This window comes from Radiomyces spectabilis (genome assembly GCF_025331425.1).
Source record: "Radiomyces spectabilis strain NRRL 2753 chromosome Unknown BYT42scaffold_6, whole genome shotgun sequence".
NCBI lineage: Eukaryota > Fungi > Mucoromycota > Mucoromycetes > Mucorales > Radiomycetaceae > Radiomyces > Radiomyces spectabilis.
In genome coordinates this window covers 1,811,536-1,830,325 of record NW_026251931.1, presented here as the reverse complement: position 1 = coordinate 1,830,325, position 18,790 = coordinate 1,811,536, and the positions used below count along the sequence as shown (strand labels likewise).

General features: G+C 44.5%; 8 protein-coding genes across 8 annotated transcripts; 4 read left to right on the top strand and 4 right to left on the bottom strand.

The window, feature by feature from the left end:
• Positions 1-6: 6 nt before the first annotated feature.
• On the bottom strand, positions 7-4,666 carry BYT42DRAFT_532706 (uncharacterized protein). Its single transcript, XM_051565435.1, has 8 exons — positions 3,740-4,666; positions 2,917-3,662; positions 2,712-2,845; positions 2,360-2,629; positions 2,100-2,300; positions 460-2,038; positions 307-395; positions 7-240 (listed from the first exon to the last, which is right to left on the bottom strand). The coding sequence occupies exons 1-8, from the start codon at positions 4,252-4,254 to the stop codon at positions 91-93; spliced, it is 3,684 nt and encodes a 1,227-aa protein (XP_051424083.1). The 5' UTR covers positions 4,255-4,666; the 3' UTR covers positions 7-90.
• Positions 4,667-5,035: 369 nt separating this feature from the next.
• On the bottom strand, positions 5,036-5,890 carry BYT42DRAFT_569828 (40S ribosomal protein S17-B; the record flags this gene model as incomplete). Its single annotated transcript, XM_051568326.1, has 3 exons — positions 5,695-5,890; positions 5,617-5,627; positions 5,036-5,474 (listed from the first exon to the last, which is right to left on the bottom strand). Exons 1-3 carry the CDS (start codon positions 5,695-5,697, stop codon positions 5,039-5,041), a joined length of 450 nt encoding a protein of 149 aa, XP_051424082.1. The 5' UTR covers positions 5,698-5,890.
• Positions 5,891-6,803: 913 nt separating this feature from the next.
• Positions 6,804-9,721, top strand: BYT42DRAFT_605036 (aconitate hydratase). The gene is made up of 3 exons (XM_051571116.1): positions 6,804-6,988; positions 7,056-7,201; positions 7,267-9,721. The coding sequence occupies exons 1-3, from the start codon at positions 6,953-6,955 to the stop codon at positions 9,440-9,442; spliced, it is 2,358 nt and encodes a 785-aa protein (XP_051424081.1). The 5' UTR covers positions 6,804-6,952; the 3' UTR covers positions 9,443-9,721.
• Positions 9,722-9,728: 7 nt separating this feature from the next.
• BYT42DRAFT_338501 (Alpha/Beta hydrolase protein) lies at positions 9,729-11,339 on the top strand. Its single transcript, XM_051563107.1, has 7 exons — positions 9,729-10,292; positions 10,368-10,486; positions 10,551-10,635; positions 10,715-10,854; positions 10,944-11,025; positions 11,098-11,153; positions 11,255-11,339. The coding sequence occupies exons 1-7, from the start codon at positions 10,187-10,189 to the stop codon at positions 11,255-11,257; spliced, it is 591 nt and encodes a 196-aa protein (XP_051424080.1). The 5' UTR covers positions 9,729-10,186; the 3' UTR covers positions 11,258-11,339.
• A 42-nt stretch (positions 11,340-11,381) lies between these two features.
• BYT42DRAFT_495879 (tyrosine phosphatase family-domain-containing protein) lies at positions 11,382-12,310 on the top strand (the record flags this gene model as incomplete). The annotated part of the gene is made up of 5 exons (XM_051564386.1): positions 11,382-11,518; positions 11,588-11,695; positions 11,758-11,876; positions 11,944-12,162; positions 12,228-12,310. The coding sequence occupies 5 exons, from the start codon at positions 11,382-11,384 to the stop codon at positions 12,308-12,310; spliced, it is 666 nt and encodes a 221-aa protein (XP_051424079.1).
• Positions 12,311-13,186: 876 nt separating this feature from the next.
• On the top strand, positions 13,187-14,329 carry BYT42DRAFT_546035 (uncharacterized protein; the record flags this gene model as incomplete). Its single annotated transcript, XM_051565851.1, has 1 exon — positions 13,187-14,329. The coding sequence occupies one exon, from the start codon at positions 13,187-13,189 to the stop codon at positions 14,327-14,329; it is 1,143 nt and encodes a 380-aa protein (XP_051424078.1).
• A 1,313-nt stretch (positions 14,330-15,642) lies between these two features.
• Positions 15,643-16,407, bottom strand: BYT42DRAFT_569813 (ribosomal protein L31e-domain-containing protein). Its single transcript, XM_051568325.1, has 2 exons — positions 15,988-16,407; positions 15,643-15,733 (listed from the first exon to the last, which is right to left on the bottom strand). The coding sequence occupies exons 1-2, from the start codon at positions 16,319-16,321 to the stop codon at positions 15,702-15,704; spliced, it is 366 nt and encodes a 121-aa protein (XP_051424077.1). The 5' UTR covers positions 16,322-16,407; the 3' UTR covers positions 15,643-15,701.
• A 357-nt stretch (positions 16,408-16,764) lies between these two features.
• BYT42DRAFT_593686 (WD40-repeat-containing domain protein) lies at positions 16,765-18,752 on the bottom strand (the record flags this gene model as incomplete). The annotated part of the gene is made up of 10 exons (XM_051570718.1): positions 16,765-16,781; positions 16,934-16,995; positions 17,062-17,169; positions 17,228-17,440; positions 17,499-17,776; positions 17,845-17,938; positions 18,004-18,083; positions 18,173-18,283; positions 18,351-18,529; positions 18,599-18,752. The coding sequence occupies 10 exons, from the start codon at positions 18,750-18,752 to the stop codon at positions 16,765-16,767; spliced, it is 1,296 nt and encodes a 431-aa protein (XP_051424076.1).
• Between the last annotated feature and the right edge of the window lie 38 nt (positions 18,753-18,790).

Here is an 18,790-nt window from a genome sequence, read left to right as displayed (position 1 = left end):
TTGATGCTTGGATTAGGGTGTTTTTTTTTCACTTTTTTATAGTTTTCTTGTGGTGTAGGAAAAAAAAAAGGAAAAGTAGGACATAATCTATTAATCATTATTTAACGGGGTTTCGTTGGAGCTTTCGGGTTCTTCTTGTGGTGTGTTCTCAGCGTCTTGCTCCATGTCTACCGTATCATTGGCCGCAGTTGGGGCGGCCGCCCGTCGACGCTTATAGAAAAGCAAGTAAGCTGCATTGGTCTGTAGATACTCGTTCGTTAGTTCAATGGCGGAAAGAGCCCACAGCGGGTGTCATTATGTATTTACCTGTGCATCAGTTGCGGTGACTTTGCTAACATGTGAATCATCAAAATTGTACCAGTGGCCGTCATTGCAATTTTGGGCGTAAGCAGTATCTAGATAATCAACGTTGTTAGCCGCAAACTAGGATATCCCCCAGCTCGTTTCATCCAAACTTACAATGGCCACCACCTAAACCTCCAAAGTGATTATCGACAGCATACAAGTCGTAAATCAGCTTTTGGTCAATTTCCTTGCCATCTTGCGGCGGATTAAAACCGAGAACACGATCGGTAAGGTCAAGACCTTCAATGGGGAAATCAATATACGCGTCAATCTTGTCTCGCCACGTTCTCGAATGGCTGAATCGCTTCAGGTGGACCACAACAATTTCGGGCAAATGCCAGAGGTCAAACTTCTTCCGTGCTCGCTGATGCTTCTTGCATTGTGGACAATACCATAGATCCTCCTCGCTGAGCTGTTCCTCCTTGGTAAATTCATCCAGACAGTTACTCAAGCTCACTTTTTTCTTTTCTTCGTCAACATCATCCTTTGCATTGGGATCACCGATATCTCGTACGTCTTCAAAACCCTTATCATCAATACCGGACCCATGAGTTGCTGTACCAAAGAACTGACAAGCCTTGGTTTTGCTCCATTCAATGATAATGCCTTCTCCTTGACGAAGAATGCATCGTGGTTGACGACGCAATTTCTTCTTTGGCGGTTCCACAAGCTTGGATTTTTTGAACGGTCCGGGCAAAATCATGCCACTGTCTGTGGATCCACTCTGGAAAACAGAAGCTGCGTCTTCCACAACCTCGTCCTCATCATCGTCGTCCGTCTGAGGACCTTTGTCCTGATCATTATGTTCAGGGCTTTGAGCGTTCATCATCTCGTTTTCCTTTTCTTCCGGTTTTTCCTCGTCCGCCGCAATAGCCATGGTGTCTGTGTTCTGTTCATCGGATGACGGCACAGATTCCGTGTCGGGTGCAATCAGTTGCTGTTCCTTTTCTTTTTCGTATTCTCGCTGCAATTCCGCTTCTTTGGCAGCACGCTCCGCCAAGTCAGGAAGGCTACTTGCCGACATGTAAGGAGTAGACAGAGGCAGAAGAGGTTCGGAAGAAGATCGGTAATAGTTGGGTCTTTCAGTGAAAACTCTCATGGTAAACATGTTACGAATGGCCTTCATTTCGCGTCCGCCAGCTGCTATGACCGCGGCAGGGTTGTGAATCGGTACAGGAGTAGTAGCTTCATCAATATCCATGGACGCATCATCTTTGGCGGGAGCAGGAGCACTAGTCACCTCGTTTGCGGTAGTGGTGCTTTCCTTGGATGACTCTTCTTCCTCGGTTGCTGTGTATTTGACTTCTTCAAAAAGTTTCATGATGGTATAGCGTTCCATATGCTGCGAGATCAGTTGATATACATTGTCCACTTTGTCCGCAGCTTTCCAAGGAAGACTCAAAAAGATGGGATAACCGAAGTACTGAGATTTCGAATAGCCTTCATCGGTCATTGAGCAATAGACAGGGAAGATAATATGACGATCTTCATTATCTACATCGTCCATGGTATCGTCTTCATCATCCGTGCTTGAGAACGCCGATCCGTTTTTCTTTGTTTTAACCACCCCTTGAGGAAACGAAACCGGAAGCTGGTACACTCGTACATTGTCTGTCTTGTTGATGCTACTGACAGGTTCATACAGAGCGAATTGCTTGTATATCTTGTGATCAAAGATTTCTACAGGGAGTAGCTGAGAGAGATCATCATAAGTATACTATATAATAAAAACGTATGCGAACCATGCTGCTTACTGTAGATGAATCCTCGATCTCCATCATCTTGGCCACTTCGTTCATAAGATGTCCCACACTCTTGTCTTTGTTAATGGTCACAATCATAGAAATAGCTTGTTGCGAAGGATCATAAGGGACGTAGGTGATTCGGATCTTCTTTTCCCTTTGAATCGGGAGCGGCAACGATAGATACATAAAGGGATCAAAGGTTACAGAGACCTAGCACAAACGAATAAACGACTTCATTCCATGACTGACAACCAAACTTGTCCACGCACCTTTTCACATTCGTTACAGATCAATTTGCTTTTGAACTGTCCCTGAAACAGGTCAACAATCACAGAATCATTACGAGCCTTGTGGTAATTCCAGCTCTGCTGCGCAATTTCATGATCCGGCATACCGACAAAATCCGGAAGCTCAACATACGGTTTTTTCAGGATGCGGTTTAGATCCTCATGCAGACCATCCAGCAAGAACGCCAACAATTCCTGTGAATCATGTTGCTGATATCCATTGAAAGCGTGATTGAACCGTCCAATCGTATACTACAATCATGTAATGACTAATGAGTAATGATGCTTCAATAGCTCCAATACGCCTTTTTTTTTCATTCTTTTGGTCACTGACCTTGAAATCTCTGGGGGCAACGCTGGCAGTGTGGCCACTCCATAACTTGGCAATCAGATTACCGTACGCTTCAGCGACTTGGCCTTGCATACCCAACGGGTTGTCTCTATTCAAGTCCTTTTTGTCGTTTCCCGCTGAGCAGAATAATCAGTGATCCATTGAAACGATCCTTTGGTCACGTCCGATTTATCACCATTTCACATACCCAGAAACCATGCAGTCAATTGAGGTGTATTGCTCAAACATTGAAGAGCCGAGTTCATAAAGCATGTATTGCCTAAATTGGACAGGCCACACACGCCCTTTTCGTACATGGGTGTTTTGATTTTCGAGGCGTCATCTGCTGGGCCATTGGGAACGGAGAATGGCGGGGTACCCGAGGATGCTCGGAGGTTGAGGAACTCGCGACTCACGCGTCCACTCGAAGACGAAGACCACGAAGTATGACTCGAAATTGAACTGGAAGATGATGATCGTCGTCGTCGAGATGGCGTCGTCGAGATGGGTTCCGCTTCGGGCACAGTAGTCTCCATGACACCTTTTTCGGTAGGGTAAAGTCCATTGACGGAGTCCTTTATTTCTACGACGTACGCTCCACTCGACAAACCCATCACCTCCTGTGTTATGGCGTCATTTGACACATCTATCAATTGCGTCGTCTTGACTTCCTCAACGGCAACGAACGGTGGAAAAAGCACGTCGGGCTCTGATTCGATAACCCACACTCGAATTTCAGCGGTCGATGGCAGCCCCAAGACATCCACAATTGTCGCCTTTAACTGCTTCTTAGTGGCTTGTTCGGAAATGGCAATCGTAGGACATTCGCTCAGAGTGAGAGAGGGGCAAGGTGCCATTATATACAGCTTGAGGCGAACCAGATCGGTATCGTGACTTGATCTCGCGTCCGAGATGATATCCGTTTCTGGCATGCATGGCCCACCGCCTCCTTGCCTTTTTTTTTTTCATTCCATGTTAGTCTTACAGCTACAGCCACAATAAAAGGAAAGGAAAAAGGTAATATTATTTACCATTGGTACAAACAATCCCACAGTCGAGCCGGCAGGACAATATAGTCGACATCTTTTTGCAGGCCGTTCTTGAGAGTCACTCCATCCGCTTCCAGTAAAGGCATGTTGTCAATCGTTCCAATGTTGCGTCCAGCAGCGGATGTGTCTGTTTGTTTCGTGGGATCGCTTTCAAGGTCCAGACATCGCCAGCGGTCATACCATTCTTTGTGGAGAAGATACCCTGCGGAATGCTCGTTGTCGACTTCGGCTTGAGTCAGTCTCGATTCCATATATTGTCTTTGCTCGACAGGATCCAAGTTAGGCACCGTATATGACTCTGCGTTTATGTCCGTGTCGGGAATATCGCGTAATGACACACGGGGCCAATTCGATCCCGTCGTATCCTTGTCGACTTCCATGGCCGTTGCGTTGTTTTCGACCGTCTCTGCGGGAATATCCGTCGAGGCGTTTTCCACTATTGACGAATTCCCATGGTCCATCCGAGCATTGGAAGAAGATGCTTGCTCCGTCGACATGTCTAAAGTTTTTGTCTTCGTGATTGGAATGGGCTGCAGAGGGATCTAAGAGCCTTTTTTGTTGCAAAAAATATCGTCAGTGCACGTGACTTTTTGATCCCTTCCTCCCAGATTTGAACATGACATCAGTCAAACCCCCATTTTTTTTTCTTTCCCAAACCCGCCGATCCGATCCGTGTTTTTTGCCACACATCAAAAAAGATGTGCGATTGATTGCCGGTTCCTGCACTTTTCTGCCTGCGTTGGAGCGTGATTTGACAAATAAAGGGAGCATCCGACAAATGGAACCAGTGTTTCTTGGAGAAACAATCATAAAAAAAGCCTTTTGGCATGTATGTTTTACAGTTGTGAAGAAAAGATTTCGAGACCTGCTAAAGTCAGTTCCGTCATTATTCAGCACCATTTCTTCCATGATCATTGGCTTGAGAAGGTACTTTAAAGAAGACTCGATGCTATTTATGCATGAGCACACATCCAATGGGGTAGACGGGTAAAGATTGAGTCACTGTGCATCAAACAAACAACAACAATCGGATATATGCGTCAAGCAGAGCACTACGTGACGCTTTTCAAACGATTCATTGGCCTGATTATTATACTCAGTCCAAGGGCACATATCAAACCACACCGTTCACCTTTGCTGATTTTTGCATACCCACAGTCATACTCAGCCCAATCATACGCATTTTGCAATCAAGAGACAATTCCAGAACACAAGGCACACAGGATAAATACTTGGGTTTTCACTGTAAATTATATTGAGAAATGATTACAGTAAGAATATTTAAGCAGAAGCTTCAGCAGCCTTGCGGGGAGCACGGTTGTCACGGCGGGGACGACGCAAGTCAGAGTGGGCCGAGGCAGCGACGGGGTTGGTGACCTGGACACCGGGAACGTTCTCAAAGTTGAGAGACTTGAGGAGTTCCTTGGTATCGGGGTCGATTTCAATGACGGAGGTGTCCAAAGCAGAGAATTCGGGAACGAAGTTGTCTCTGCGTTCACGTTCTTCTTCCTGCAACTTGAAGGAGATACCACGGACGGGACCGCGAGAGATACGCTTCATCAAGTGGGTGGTGAAACCGGCGATCTTGTTACGGAGACGCTTGGACTGGATGATGGTGACTTCATCGCAGATTCTCTTGTTGGTCTGGAAGTCCAACGTAAGACGAGGATAGTACTTTTCGATCAAGACGCGGGAAGCCTTCTTGACGGTCTTAGTTCTGATGACAAAAAAGAAAATAGGAAAAGGGTTAAATGAGCATCTACGAATCCAAATTTTCGTTTCATTGACATGTCAAAGCATGGACATCCGCATGGGAATGCCATATCCTCAACGATGCCAGTTGAATTATGTCAAATTACCTGACGCGACCCTATTGTATCATAAAAATTAGTCATCCATCGTAATCTAGCACATCCTGACGTTTTGTTGCTACGTACCATTGTATCTCTGTTGGATGGATTAAAAAGGAAGAATCCTATGAGGCCACCTTACGACGTTGTGATATTGCAGCCATGGGCAACGGCTCTGAGAATCGCTATCCGGTCCGGAAATTTGTCATCTCGGAACACCCAAATTTTTCACACTCTTCGGACCGGAAAGTTGAAGCGGCTAATGTTCCAGGCGCACCTTCACCGTATTTGACTCGACAAGAAAAAAGTAACACACACTCTCTCTCTGATCACAGTCATAGTCAAGCTTGTTTATTCTAAACAACTTTCCAGTCAATTACAAAAAAAAAGATGCTCTCGATAAATAGAGTTTTCGGCGCTGCCGATTTTGCGTTTGAAAAATCAAGCGAGCTGCTTATTTTTTATTTTCCCAATGATTAAGGGTATGGTATTCAAGTGTGATTGTGCACTTGGTAGGTTATGAAGAGCTCTATTTGCAATGTTATAACTCAAAATACATGACTTGTGCAGGGCGAAAAAGCGATCAGAAGCCACCGACCTATTTATTTACGCCAACACAGAATTCAAAAAGCTTTTTCATATTACACCATGTCAGGGGTTTCATTATGGTTACATGCAAATATTATCGTGGTAATTTACAGTTTGTGATATGAGTTGAATTGCAATTAAAAGTATAAAGATATTTTATAAGAGTTTGGTTGTTTTCATCAATATCAATACAGGGCCATCATCGCATGTGAAGAGAGGCAAAGAAACTGATAAATATGTCGTACACGCGTTGTTGGATGATGAAATGGTAAGAAGGGAAATATACGAATTTTTTTCCGTCGCATTTTTCCAGCTACGGACGTGATGCAGTATCTCCCCGTAAAAAAGTGGCACATGAACTTACAAATTTTTGAACGACATTGCCTAGTCACTATTAAGTACTATCTACCTGCCCAATAAACCCCTCTTTTTGGTTGTCGACGTCTACACAGAACATGTTCTGCATCATGAATAAACAACGGAAGCATAAAAGCCATGATGAATAATCGAACCATTGACTGGTGTGGTGGAGGGCGAGAAGGGGAAAAAAGTTCAAAAACCACAAGATTTGCCACCTACCATCAACTTTACGTCATAAAATAATTTGGCCCGCAAAAAAAGTGTGCATATAAAAAAACCCCTCACCTAATTTTTTCTTTTCTACTCAATTGCAGTTTTTTAACACTTCCTTTTCCTCTACTATTCATTCCTCTTTTTCTCCCTTCTCTACATAAAAAACACCCCCCTCCTCTGGAAAATGCTTTCCACAAAGGCTTTTACAAAGATTGCCAAGGTACGTGCATGGAAAGAATCGTCCGCCAATTTTATCCTATGCAATTTTTGTTAACGTTATGAAATAGGCCATTCAAAAAGATGTGCCTTCGCGGTTCTATGCTCAAGCTTCAACCAACTGGGCCAAACAAAAGGTGTCCATGTCCAACTTTGAAAAGAATAAATACATCAATTACCAGCGTATTGAAGATAACCTGCAAATCGTGAAGAGAAGGTAAGTTGAATCGCCGCTGGAAATTTTTGTTTGCTTTCTGCATATTGAGAAACCTGGGTCTGCAGATTGAATCGGCCACTGACATACTCTGAAAAAATCGTCTATGGCCATTTGGATGAACCCGAAACGCAAGACATTGAACGCGGCAAATCTTATCTCCGCCTGCGTCCCGATCGTGTGGCATGCCAGGATGCTACAGCTCAGATGGCCTTGTTGCAGTTCATGTCCGCCGGTTTACCGACCGTGGCCGTACCGACTACCGTTCACTGTGATCACTTGATTCAAGCCCAAGTGGGAGGCGCTCAAGATCTGGCACGCGCCCTTGAAATCAATAAGGAGGTATATGACTTTTTAGCCACCGCTACAGCCAAATACGATATCGGTTTCTGGCGTCCAGGAAGTGGTATTATCCATCAAATCATCCTTGAAAATTACGCGTTCCCCGGTGGTCTGATGATCGGAACTGACTCGCACACCCCCAATGCGGGTGGTTTGGGTATGGTGGCCATTGGTGTAGGCGGAGCTGATGCGGTCGATGTCATGGCCAACATTCCCTGGGAACTCAAGTGCCCCAAGGTCATTGGTGTCAAACTTCACGGTAAACTCCACGGTTGGACCTCGCCCAAGGATGTCATTCTCAAGGTCGCTGGTATCTTGACCGTAAAGGGTGGTACAGGTGCCATCATTGAGTACCACGGCAGTGGTGTGGACTCTATCTCTTGTACCGGTATGGGTACGATCTGTAACATGGGAGCTGAAATCGGAGCAACCACTTCCCTGTTCCCCTTCAACGAGCGTATGGCCGATTATTTACGTGCGACCAACCGTGACCAAGTCGCCAAATACGCTGAAGCTTTTGCACCCAATTTGCAAGCCGACGAAGGTGCCCAATACGATGAACTGATTGAAATCGATCTGGACAAACTGGAACCACATATCAACGGTCCCTTCACTCCTGATTTGGCGACGCCACTCAGCGCCTTCAGGGACGCTGTGAAAGAAAATGACTGGCCTCAGGAACTCAAAGTGGGTTTGATCGGTTCGTGTACCAATTCGTCCTATGAAGATATGACGCGTGCCGCTTCCGTGGCTCAGCAAGCGGTGGATCACGGTGTCAAGGTCAAGTCACAATTCACAATCACGCCTGGTTCCGAGCAGATCCGCGCAACTATTCAACGTGACGGTATCATGGATGTTTTGACCAAGGCCGGTGGTGTCGTCCTTGCCAATGCTTGTGGTCCTTGCATTGGTCAGTGGGATCGAAAGGATGTGAAAAAGGGTGAAAAGAATTCCATCATCACTTCGTATAACCGCAACTTCACCGGTCGCAACGATGCCAACCCTGCCACTCACGCATTTGTGGCCTCACCTGAAATTGTCACCGCCATGACGATCGCCGGCGATTTGACTTTCAACCCTGAAACCGATTCGCTCACGGGAGCCGACGGTAAGCCGTACAAATTGAAGCCACCCACCGGTGACGAGCTTCCTCCTCGAGGCTATGATACCGGTGAAAACACGTATCAGGAACCTCCGGCCGATCGATCCAAAGTGGAAGTCAAGGTGGATCCCAATTCCAAACGCCTGCAGCTTCTGAAACCTTTTGAAAAGTGGGACGGAAAAGACATCAAGGACATCCCTATCCTTATCAAGGTCAAGGGCAAATGTACAACCGATCATATTTCCATGGCCGGCCCCTGGTTGAAGTACCGTGGTCATTTGGATAACATCTCCAACAACATGCTTATCGGTGCGGTCAATGCCGAGAATGGTGAAGTCAACAAGGTCAAGAACTGTTTTACGGGTGAATACCACGGTGTACCTGAAACGGCGCGTGATTACAAAGCCAGACACGTACGGTGGGTGGTGGTAGGTGACGAGAATTACGGTGAAGGTTCATCACGTGAACATGCCGCTCTTGAACCCCGTTTCCTCAACGGTGCTGCCGTGATTACCAAGTCGTTTGCCCGTATCCACGAAACCAACTTGAAGAAACAAGGCATGCTCCCATTGACGTTTGCTAATCCTGCCGATTACGACAAGGTGGAACCTACCGATAAGGTCGATATCCTTGGTTTGACAGATTTCCAAGAAGGCAAACCCCTCACCATGCGTCTGCACAAGGCCAATGGTAAGACCGAAGATATTGAACTTAACCATACCTTTAATTCCGGTCAAATCGCATGGTTCAAGGCCGGATCCGCATTGAATTTGATGAGGGAACAAATCAGAGATGCTTAAAAAAAGTACACATATTATGCCACCACATCAAAATAAAAAGGAAAAATGGAAATCATGATGAATGAAATAACTACAATTGCAATGTAACATCATGTCTCGCTTTCCGACGGCCTTGATAGTAAATTCTTGTCTATCGACGGTGATCGCCAGCTTTTTTCACGTGGAATGAACATGCTTTTGTTTTATGGTTTCTCTATATTTAGAATGGATTGTAAGGGCACAGTTCTGTGAGTTCTTTGGCACTCCCATAAAGCTTAAATACGTGATAATCGCTCTGCCAGCACATCGCCACTATCGCTTGTTTGATTTGCGTGAGTAGTGAACACGGACCCGCTGCAATATGACAGGAACCAAGCTCGAGCAAAACTCAATCGGCATGTGTAAATTCATCGTTTTGGCTATGAAATATAACAAATTGATAAAGATCCGGCAACACATATGGCAGCACACAGCTGTAGGCTAAATCTTATAGAGTACTGTAATTCGCGTACAGCGAAATATCAGATAGGAAGCATATGATAGTGATTGCATTGAATGTACAAATCAATATATTGCAATCGAATAGAGATATAAAGACGTGATCGGGTATAATGTATTTCCTGTTTTCATGTTTCACTCACATGGTGCCTCTGAAAGAAAGACCGGGCTTCTCCGCAACCTAAAAAAAAAACTCAGGCACTCAAAAACGGCTGGGCCAAGGAGTGCTATTATTCGATTGTTTTCTTCTCACTTAACTTCGTATATATGGAAACTCGTATCGAAAACGATCACAACGAGACCATTGTCGGCATTCTCGTGGAGAAAGAGACTTATCCCAAGAAACTGGTGCTCATTGCTCATGGTGAATTCGGTATGACACTTTTTTTGCGAGAAATCCTTGTTGCCGATCTTGAATGCTAATCCTGACATACATTTCCGTCGATAGGCGATAAGAATAGCCTGTACCAACCATTATTAGCGGAGCAGCTTCCTTATTCCACGTTTCGTTTTGATTTCCGTGGCCATGGAGATAGCCATGGTCAAACAGGTTATGCTAACATGGCTGTAAGAGTGGACCTGGATCACTTCGATCCCAAAAACCCGAGTATTAATTCTCCTTTGAATTCAGGAAGATGTTCAAGATTTGCATACCGTGGCCGATTATTTTGAAAACAGGGGATATGATATCATGGCTGTAATAGCCCATTCACGTGGTAAATACGAAATTCAATGAACTTCCAGCATCCAAGGGATACGTTAAAGTAGGGATGATCTCCTTACTCGGTCGACTAGGTTCAACGGCTGGGTTGAAATATGCAACCACTTGCGATAAACCCTTGTCGCATTATGTGAACATTGCCGGACGATATATCATGAATGATTACGGTATCCATATGCACTCTCCGGAAGTTCAAGAAGCTCTGAATCGTCAAGTAAGCATGTTTATAATGCGTCACGGCGTTGTATGGAAGCAAAATTCAAGTTCAAACCGTAATTATTTAAGGGATTTTTCGAATGGAAGACGAAGCAAAATGGAAAGACTTTTGTTATCAAAGTGACAGCAGCCGATCTTGAAAAAATCAAACAATGGGACAGCTCTCATGGTACGGTTCACAGATATTTCACATAACGACAAAAATTTGCGATCGACTTATCATCATTACTGCCAAACGTAGTTTCTCGCATGCCAAAATCCACCTGTGTTCTCACTTGCCATGGTCTCAAAGATACTGTAAGTGTAACACAAAGGACACACACGCATGAGCCAACTAAGGGAACTTGACATTAGGTGGTACTTCCTCATAATGCGGCTTTGTTATCCAACAAAATCAGTAATCATACACTTCGTCTGGTTCCTGACGCTGACCACGATTTCACCGGCAAACATGAAGAATTGGTGCAAACGATTGTGGATTATTTCAAAAAGCATGAAAATGACAGCTTCAGAAAAGCACAAGCCATGGGACAGCATGTCAGCGTGACCATTCCTCGGTGGATCGATGTTCAAGGTGTTAAAAATTTCCGTGACATTGGTGGTTGGCCAGTTAAAGATGGAAGCGGATATATCCGAGAAAGAGTCGTGTTCAGATGCGGGCAGTAAGTCACCCTTTCTTTTTTTATGGATGCCGTTTTTTTTGGGGGGGTTTCCCTGACAAATTTTCCCAGTCTGGTGAATGTGACGGAACAAGGAATCAATACATTAAAACAACTCAATGTCATTGCTGCTTTTGATTTTCGATCCGATCCTGAAATTGAACGACAAGGTGTCATGCCGTATGTATTTGGAACAGGCGATATTAAAGATGACTAGGCGCTGACATCGGTGTTCCAATTAGAGATATCCCCAATTTGATCCGATACCCGTCTGCCATGTTCACCAAAGCGGATTACTCGCCGGCTGCGTTGGCCACTCGTTGGAAAGGCTATTTTGAAGGGCCCTATGGATTTCCAAAAGGTAATGTGATGGGGTATCTTCCTCCAGTTTTCATTGCAATGCACACTAAATTTTTGGATCTGTGCAGTATACAATATCATTCTCGAAAAAGGCGGTCAACAGTATCGAAAAGTGTTTTTGCATATGCTTGAACATCATTCCCGCCGTAGCACGAAATCGCTTATTGTCCATTGCACGGCCGGAAAAGACCGCACGGGAATCTTTGGCATGCTGTTGCTAAGTCTGTGTGGTGTCGACGACGACATTATCGCGCATGAATACGCGTTGAGTAACCTCGGTTACTGGGGTAAGAAAAAAAGAATGGATTGGGTCGTGACACCTGTTTCATGCTGATCACTCGCATTTGTACAGAACCGGAGCATGAGTTGGAGAAGAAAGCGCAAATGCTGGGTGTAACCGTAGACGATATGAGAATGGTCATGTCGGCACCGTAAGTAAACGACCCTGAGATAGTTTTTGATGCGATGCGAGTTGAACCTCTGTTGCGTAGATATCTGGCCATGAAAGAGACCATTCGACTTACCAGAGAAAGATACGGATCAATCGAACAATACATCCGCGACGAGTGTGGACTGACAACGGAACAAATGGAAGGCATCCGCAAGTTGATGATTGTACCGGTTCGTTTCGAGGAACGCCAATTGTTCCAACCGAAGATGTAAATGAGGAGAAGAAGAAGCTTTTCCCGGTTCATGCTGCAATCGGGGATATTTTTTTTGTCTGTTAATATTTATCGTTCATTTATCTTGATGAAGGAGAAATACATAATGAGCAGGATTTTTTTTTTCTTTATTTACACTGCCAAGGCAGAAAAGAGAAAAAAATAACTGTAGAAATTCAAAAAAGCAAAGATTTCGATAAGAATGTGATTAACAAGAGACATCACGGACATTTTCGCCTTTTTCTCTTTTCTCGCCTCGTTCTTTATTCTTCTTTATTGTATTGCTTTCTTTTCTTCGTTTTTTCCCTTTATTTTCTTATTTGCGTTCGGTTTTTTTTTTTTTTTTTTTTTGATCAATATGCGTTACATGTTCAGACGTCAACCCGACGAATCATATCATCCGTCGCATCTGGCATTGCAATTACCCGAAATTGTCAGCCATATTTTGTACTACCTGGATACATACAGCACCGTTCTTCCGAAACGGATACCGGACAACACCCTTCTCGAATGTCTCCTGGTCAATCATCTCTGGCATGACTGTGCGGCTCGAATCGTGTGGCGAAGCATCTCATTTGACGATACTGATTTCGACTCACTGGTAAAACTGGGGTCAGTGTTGTCAAACTTACCACCGACGATATCCTCCATGACATCCGCAGCGTCGGCGCTGGCCGTGGCCGCCCCTTTTTGTTACAGCACTTCGGCCACTATCTGTACAGACGATGAACCAATGGCACTCGAGACGTACGGCCAGCCACAACAACTCCCTCCACCGCAACCTCAACCTAATAAAACAGCAGCCCTTCGATTGTTTAGACCGTTTACAGCATCGAGATCTATCATGCCTTCTCTAAGCGGGACCACCACCCGTTCTGCCTCCGGCGACAAACTTTTCTCTGCCAAATCATCCCTTCCAAACCCGTGGTCCTTTTCGTTTTATGAAGAAGATCGAAACGAAGATCCACTCTCACGCGGCCAATCGCGAGCTACCATGGCTACATCCATGTATACAGTGGCTACTCGTGCTCAACGGAATACCCATCATCTCGATTTGTATCGATCTGCTGTACGTTCGCTGACCTTGCGAAAAATTAAAGAAAAGGCAGTGAATGAGCCATTGGTACAAATAGGTCGCTATGCGACAAAAGTGAACAAATTGGACCTGTATATCTGCGATTATCTCTCAAATGAGGTGCTTTTCGGCTTTGCTGCGCACGGTACACTCACTTACCTTTCACTGGCGGGATGCAATCGTATCACGGATGAAGCCATACTTTACGTGGCCCACCACTGCCGCAACTTGGAACATCTGGATCTGCGTGCTTGCGGGCTCATCTCGGATAAATCGATCAGTGCCATTGCCATGCACTGTCCGCAATTACGGCATTTGAATGTGGGTCGTGTGCGTGATCGTGAGCGTATCACGATCAAATCCATTGGCTTGATTGCGCAACACACGCAAGTCGCTGTGCTGGGTCTGGCAGGCTGTGATATCACGGATGAATGTCTCATCACCCTGGCTATGTACAGAAACAATGGCCTGGAACGGATATCCGTCAACAGTTGCTATCGCATCACCAATAAGAGTATCCGAGCGTACGTCGAGTATTGTCCCCGATTATCTGTATTTGAGATGAAAGAATGCCATCAGATCAACGATTGGAACGCTGTGGCGGACCTTGTGCAACGCAAAGTATTGCTGACACTATGCGATCAGCAAAATCGAGCCTGTGCAGAATGGGCAAAACGCATGGGTCGCGTAATTCACGTCAAAGCACCTTTGAAATAAGAACTGGCGATATCTCCCCCCCCCCATAGAGATGTTGAATGAATTCCATAAAAAAGGCGGACAGTGGTGGGAAACGACATAAAAACCAGCAGCCCGATACTGTTCACATCCTTTTGTTAGATTGACCTGTTCCGATTCCATACATAGAACATCTTTTAATAAATTTTTCCCAGACAATTTACAGTGGCAAGCTCCTTTTCACAGTAAACGGATCATTCTGGATACTACTCGCAAACGACGATCATCAGCCAAAATTTATCGACCTCGATCAGGGCTTATTCTGATAGTTCGAGCAAAAAAAAAAAAAAATTGCAAAAAAAGCAGCCATGTTAGCTGTTAGACACAGGTAAAAGGCATTTAACGGCGAGCTTGACCTAAAAAGTGATTCTTTTTTTTCATATGATGCTGCTTCGACGCTCACAGTGAGGGAATTGAAGATATTTGCATGAACTGAATTTTTTGGAATTCGGGACTTTGGTTGGTGGCCAGGAACGAGTCACACGGCAGAAAGAATTGTCACAATCATTTGGAAAGCAGTCATTCGCAGAAATGCCTCATCCGGGCTGAGAGTGAAAATTGCAGAAATGCCGGTCCGCATTTGCTTGTCCGGGCAAAAGTGACCGTCAAAGTAAAAAGAAATTGGGCTCATCTATAAGATATAAAAAGGCACTCTTTTCGCGATGAAGAAAAAATTCATCCGTCACGTCTCTTTTGGACCTCTGACACATATTAAAATTGGAACGATACAGAGAAGATTAGCATGGCCCCTGCACAAGGATGACACTAAACTTCTGAGTTGGATTGGTTCTCCGGAACCGTTTTTTATTTATCAAAAAAAAAGGGAAATGAAAAAAAAAAAAGAAATAATTATTTGTCTTCTCTTGAGACTCTGCGGCAATAGCCCAAAGTCTTTTTATTTATAAAACAAAAACAAAATGAAAAAAAGATGTCTGTGACGAGAGTCAAAGGGCTTTTAAACACTGTTTGCCGTGCTGCGCCGTTCACAGAAATAAATGATAATCTATTAGGATATGTTAGTCCATCCATAGTTGGTTTGTCCGGACCCTTTGGTGAGTGTTCGCGTTCAGCGTGCCCCGCAGCCAAACTTTGTACGTGTCCATTTCGTTGGGCACACACATATTGTTTATAATGTATTTCAGAAAGCCTAGTTAATGGAAACGGTAGCCCAATAAGGACCTTTCAGCACCTTCCTGAACTGACTTACAGTTGTGCACGTCATTCAAACGGGAACTCTATTCATTTAGCCATAGCCAAAGCGCCTCCAAGACCTGATGTGACTTGAAAGAGTATGCAATGAAAGATGTTTATTTTGAAGGCATGAAGATTTGAATAAAGATAAAAAAAAAATAATCTACTCGTCATCAACGACAACAGTTTCCAAACCTGAATTTGCGAAGCGCCAGGATGATCGATGAGGGAAATATACAAAAAGGAAAAAAACATGGTTTTGGTAAGTAAACAGTCGCTTCATCGATAGGAGAACCTAGCCAAAGCTTGCCAGATATCAGATATCATGACAAACTCGAGCTTTTCTCCAACCTTTTGCGATCTCAACTGCTGGAAGTCAGCGTTGTCATTCCAAAGGAAATGATCGTGCTTTCTACCAGACAGCGGTCGATTGAACTGCGATGACTTACCCTTGAAGTTGGCGGTGGGCACATATGTCACGTACGAGTAAAGCTTGTGCTTAGCATCTTCCTCATCGTTTCGCTTGCGGGAAATGCGGACACGGATGCGATGGGGAACGTTGCGAACACCACGAGCCCACAAAGCCTTGTTGAGGGCAGTATCGATACGAACATCTTCAGTGCCCATGGCCTTTTGAGCAAAAGCTTTAATACCCTTGATGGCAGCGGGAGCACGCTTCTTGAACGATTTGCCAAAAACGAGCTTGTGAAGATGGATAGTGTATTCGCGAGTGATAACGTCAGAAAGAGTGGAACGCTTTTGGGTAGTAGTAGCCTTGACCATTATAGATTATTGCAACGGTAGATGATGGATGAATAAAGAGAATAGATGGATGGATGGGTGGATTCGAGCAAGAAAATACTTCGCGGATCGGTCTCGAAAAACTTGACGTGCTTTTTTTCCCTTTTTTTGTATGTGCCAGAATAATTCAATTGCCGCAGTGAGGGGTCACCATTCGACATGTTCGAAACGCAGAGCTCAAGCACGTTGCCACAAAGCAAAAAAGAGTAGTTTATGATTGTATGTATTTTATTTGGTTGGTAAAAGTGTTATATTTTATCTACAGAACCATGTTTTCGTCTGCCCACAACTTGAATGTTCGATCAAACCCTGAAGAAGCGATATACCGTCCATCTACAATAAAGTTTTCATCAATATCCCTCCTTACCAGAACAAGTGCTGGATGTAACTTACCGGAAGATATATCTACACCCATTACTTTGCCTTCATGTCCTTCCAAATTCTTGATCAATCGGTAATCATCGCCCGACCACAGTTTTACACATCCGTCGTAGCCCACGGTAGTCAGATAAAGACCGGAAACTGCGTCTGTTTGTTTGCTGAACTTCACATCGGAGACCAGAGACTGATGTGCTGATATAGTATATATGTTACGTAAAGTACGGATATCCCAGATTTTAACCGTGTTGTCGGCGCTAGCTGTTGCCACATGATAGCTAATTTCCCATCAGTAAACGTTAGTGACCATTGTAGTGTGATGGACTTTTGCTTATTATCCTTACCCATTGGGTGACCAGTCCAATCCAATGATGTCTTTGACGTGACCCTCTAAATTCATTGCCGATCGTCCAGTTCGCATATCCCATACTCGACCTGTCGCATCCAAACCTCTGCACCAAGACGTTAATGATCCCATTGATTTGCTGGATGTCAATTCATTCGCTTTACCCGCTAGCACACAGACTGCCGTCGCATTGAAATCCAATGGCATATACTTCTTTGGAGTGGCCTTCTTGCAATAACAGTTCTTGCGATGTTTCTACGTCCCATAACCGCCAGGTACCGTCGAAACTCGCGCTTCCCAAGTAGCGTCCCGAAGGATGAAATGCAATACGAGCCACGCGTCTTGCATGTCCCTCTAAAGTAGCGATGGGTGTATCCCTGATGATAGAGCAAATTAGTTGATGAATTACACGAAGATATTGCACTCGTTACATACTTTTCCAAACTCCACAAATGAATCAGACTGTCCGCGCCACTGGAAGCGAGGTTCAGAGCACTTTTTTCTTGACTGATGGTGGCCTGTGGATGAAATACAACACCGCCAACTCGATCGTTGTGACCTTTCATTGTCAAAATTGGCTCACATTGAGGCACGGACCAAATGCGGCATAGACCGGACCAAGCACCAGTGACCAACATGGATGAATCAGGGCTAAATGTACATTGCGCTACAGGTCGTTCATCCGCAATTTGTGATGCCCAGTTTGTGTAATTCTACAATGTCGACATTCTTAATCCCCATGTCCGAAAAAAGACACACATTTTTTCATTTGTCTATTTACCTTTAACTTTGCGTGCAGCTCCTTTCGACCGGCCTTGAGTTGCACCAAAGGTGTTTCTTGTTCAGCGCGTTCTCGCTGGATTCTTTCTTTGGCTCTGTGCTACGGGGTGAGTGGCTCGAATATAAACACAACACACACCACACCATCTCAGAATCCTACCGTGGTAAGGAATATCGTGTTATCCATTTTCTCGCTTCTAATAATTCAGGTGTGCCAGGAGTAAAAAATTCTTCTTCTTGCTGAAATAGATAGCCGTATTAATGTTAAAGAGGTCCTCACTGCAAATGAATAAACAGAAATCAATGCACGATTTTTTTTTTTTTTTTACCTCTTCTTCTTCTCCTTCTTCTTCACTTTCTGAGCCTTCCTCAGCGCTTTCAATTTCCACGCCTTCTCGGATGGATAATAAATAACGTAAACGATCGCGTCTGTCGCCAGGCTACAAAAAAAACGAGGCCGACGGTCAGATCACAGGGTTCATATTGAGCGAGATAATAACCAATTACCCCTTCTGCAAAAAGACATTGCGGTTCACCAATTTCTCTCAGGCGCTGTCTCACGCGAGTATCATCGGTAGGGACGGCGATTTGTCTTGCTCGTTTTCTACGTTCAAACTCTTCCAAAACTTGTTTATCCGCGCCAGCCGCTCGGAGCGTATCGGATAAATCGTACTCTTTACTTTCAACTACATAATAAACAGTAAGATTACGTGACAGCTTGGGACATGACAGGGAAATCTAGTGAAAAAAGTTACCTAACGCATCGAGATCGATGCCGGTATTAGATGTCGATACCACATCGGTGGCTGTTTTTAATCGTTTAACGGATTCTTGGTCTTCCAGTGAACCGAAATGAATACGAGGTTTCCCCAAGAGCTTTGAAACAGTCGAGCCTTCTTTATCTGCCATCAACTAAAGTGGTTCCAGTGGATTGCAAAACGGTTCTA

What these genes read in the sequence shown, in the direction of transcription:
- BYT42DRAFT_569813 (XM_051568325.1), bottom strand. Translation starts at nt 16,321, where the DNA reads ATGGTCAAGGCTACTACTACCCAAAAGCGTTCCACTCTTTCTGACGTT. An exon ending in GCCCACCGCCAACTTCAAGG is followed by an intron (nt 15,734 to 15,987) that starts GTAAGTCATCGC and finishes TCGCAAATTCAG; the next exon opens with GTTTGGAAACTGTTGTCGTT.
- BYT42DRAFT_532706 (XM_051565435.1), bottom strand. Translation starts at nt 4,254, where the DNA reads ATGTCGACGGAGCAAGCATCTTCTTCCAATGCTCGGATGGACCATGGG. An exon ending in ATTGACTGCATGGTTTCTGG is followed by an intron (nt 2,846 to 2,916) that starts GTATGTGAAATG and finishes TATTCTGCTCAG; the next exon opens with CGGGAAACGACAAAAAGGAC. An exon ending in TTGCCCCCAGAGATTTCAAG is followed by an intron (nt 2,630 to 2,711) that starts GTCAGTGACCAA and finishes ACATGATTGTAG; the next exon opens with TATACGATTGGACGGTTCAA.
- BYT42DRAFT_338501 (XM_051563107.1), top strand. Translation starts at nt 10,187, where the DNA reads ATGGAAACTCGTATCGAAAACGATCACAACGAGACCATTGTCGGCATT. An exon ending in CAGGTTATGCTAACATGGCT is followed by an intron (nt 10,487 to 10,550) that starts GTAAGAGTGGAC and finishes CTTTGAATTCAG; the next exon opens with GAAGATGTTCAAGATTTGCA. An exon ending in TGTAATAGCCCATTCACGTG is followed by an intron (nt 10,636 to 10,714) that starts GTAAATACGAAA and finishes TCGGTCGACTAG; the next exon opens with GTTCAACGGCTGGGTTGAAA.
- BYT42DRAFT_605036 (XM_051571116.1), top strand. Translation starts at nt 6,953, where the DNA reads ATGCTTTCCACAAAGGCTTTTACAAAGATTGCCAAG. An exon ending in CTTTTACAAAGATTGCCAAG is followed by an intron (nt 6,989 to 7,055) that starts GTACGTGCATGG and finishes GTTATGAAATAG; the next exon opens with GCCATTCAAAAAGATGTGCC. An exon ending in CTGCAAATCGTGAAGAGAAG is followed by an intron (nt 7,202 to 7,266) that starts GTAAGTTGAATC and finishes CTGGGTCTGCAG; the next exon opens with ATTGAATCGGCCACTGACAT.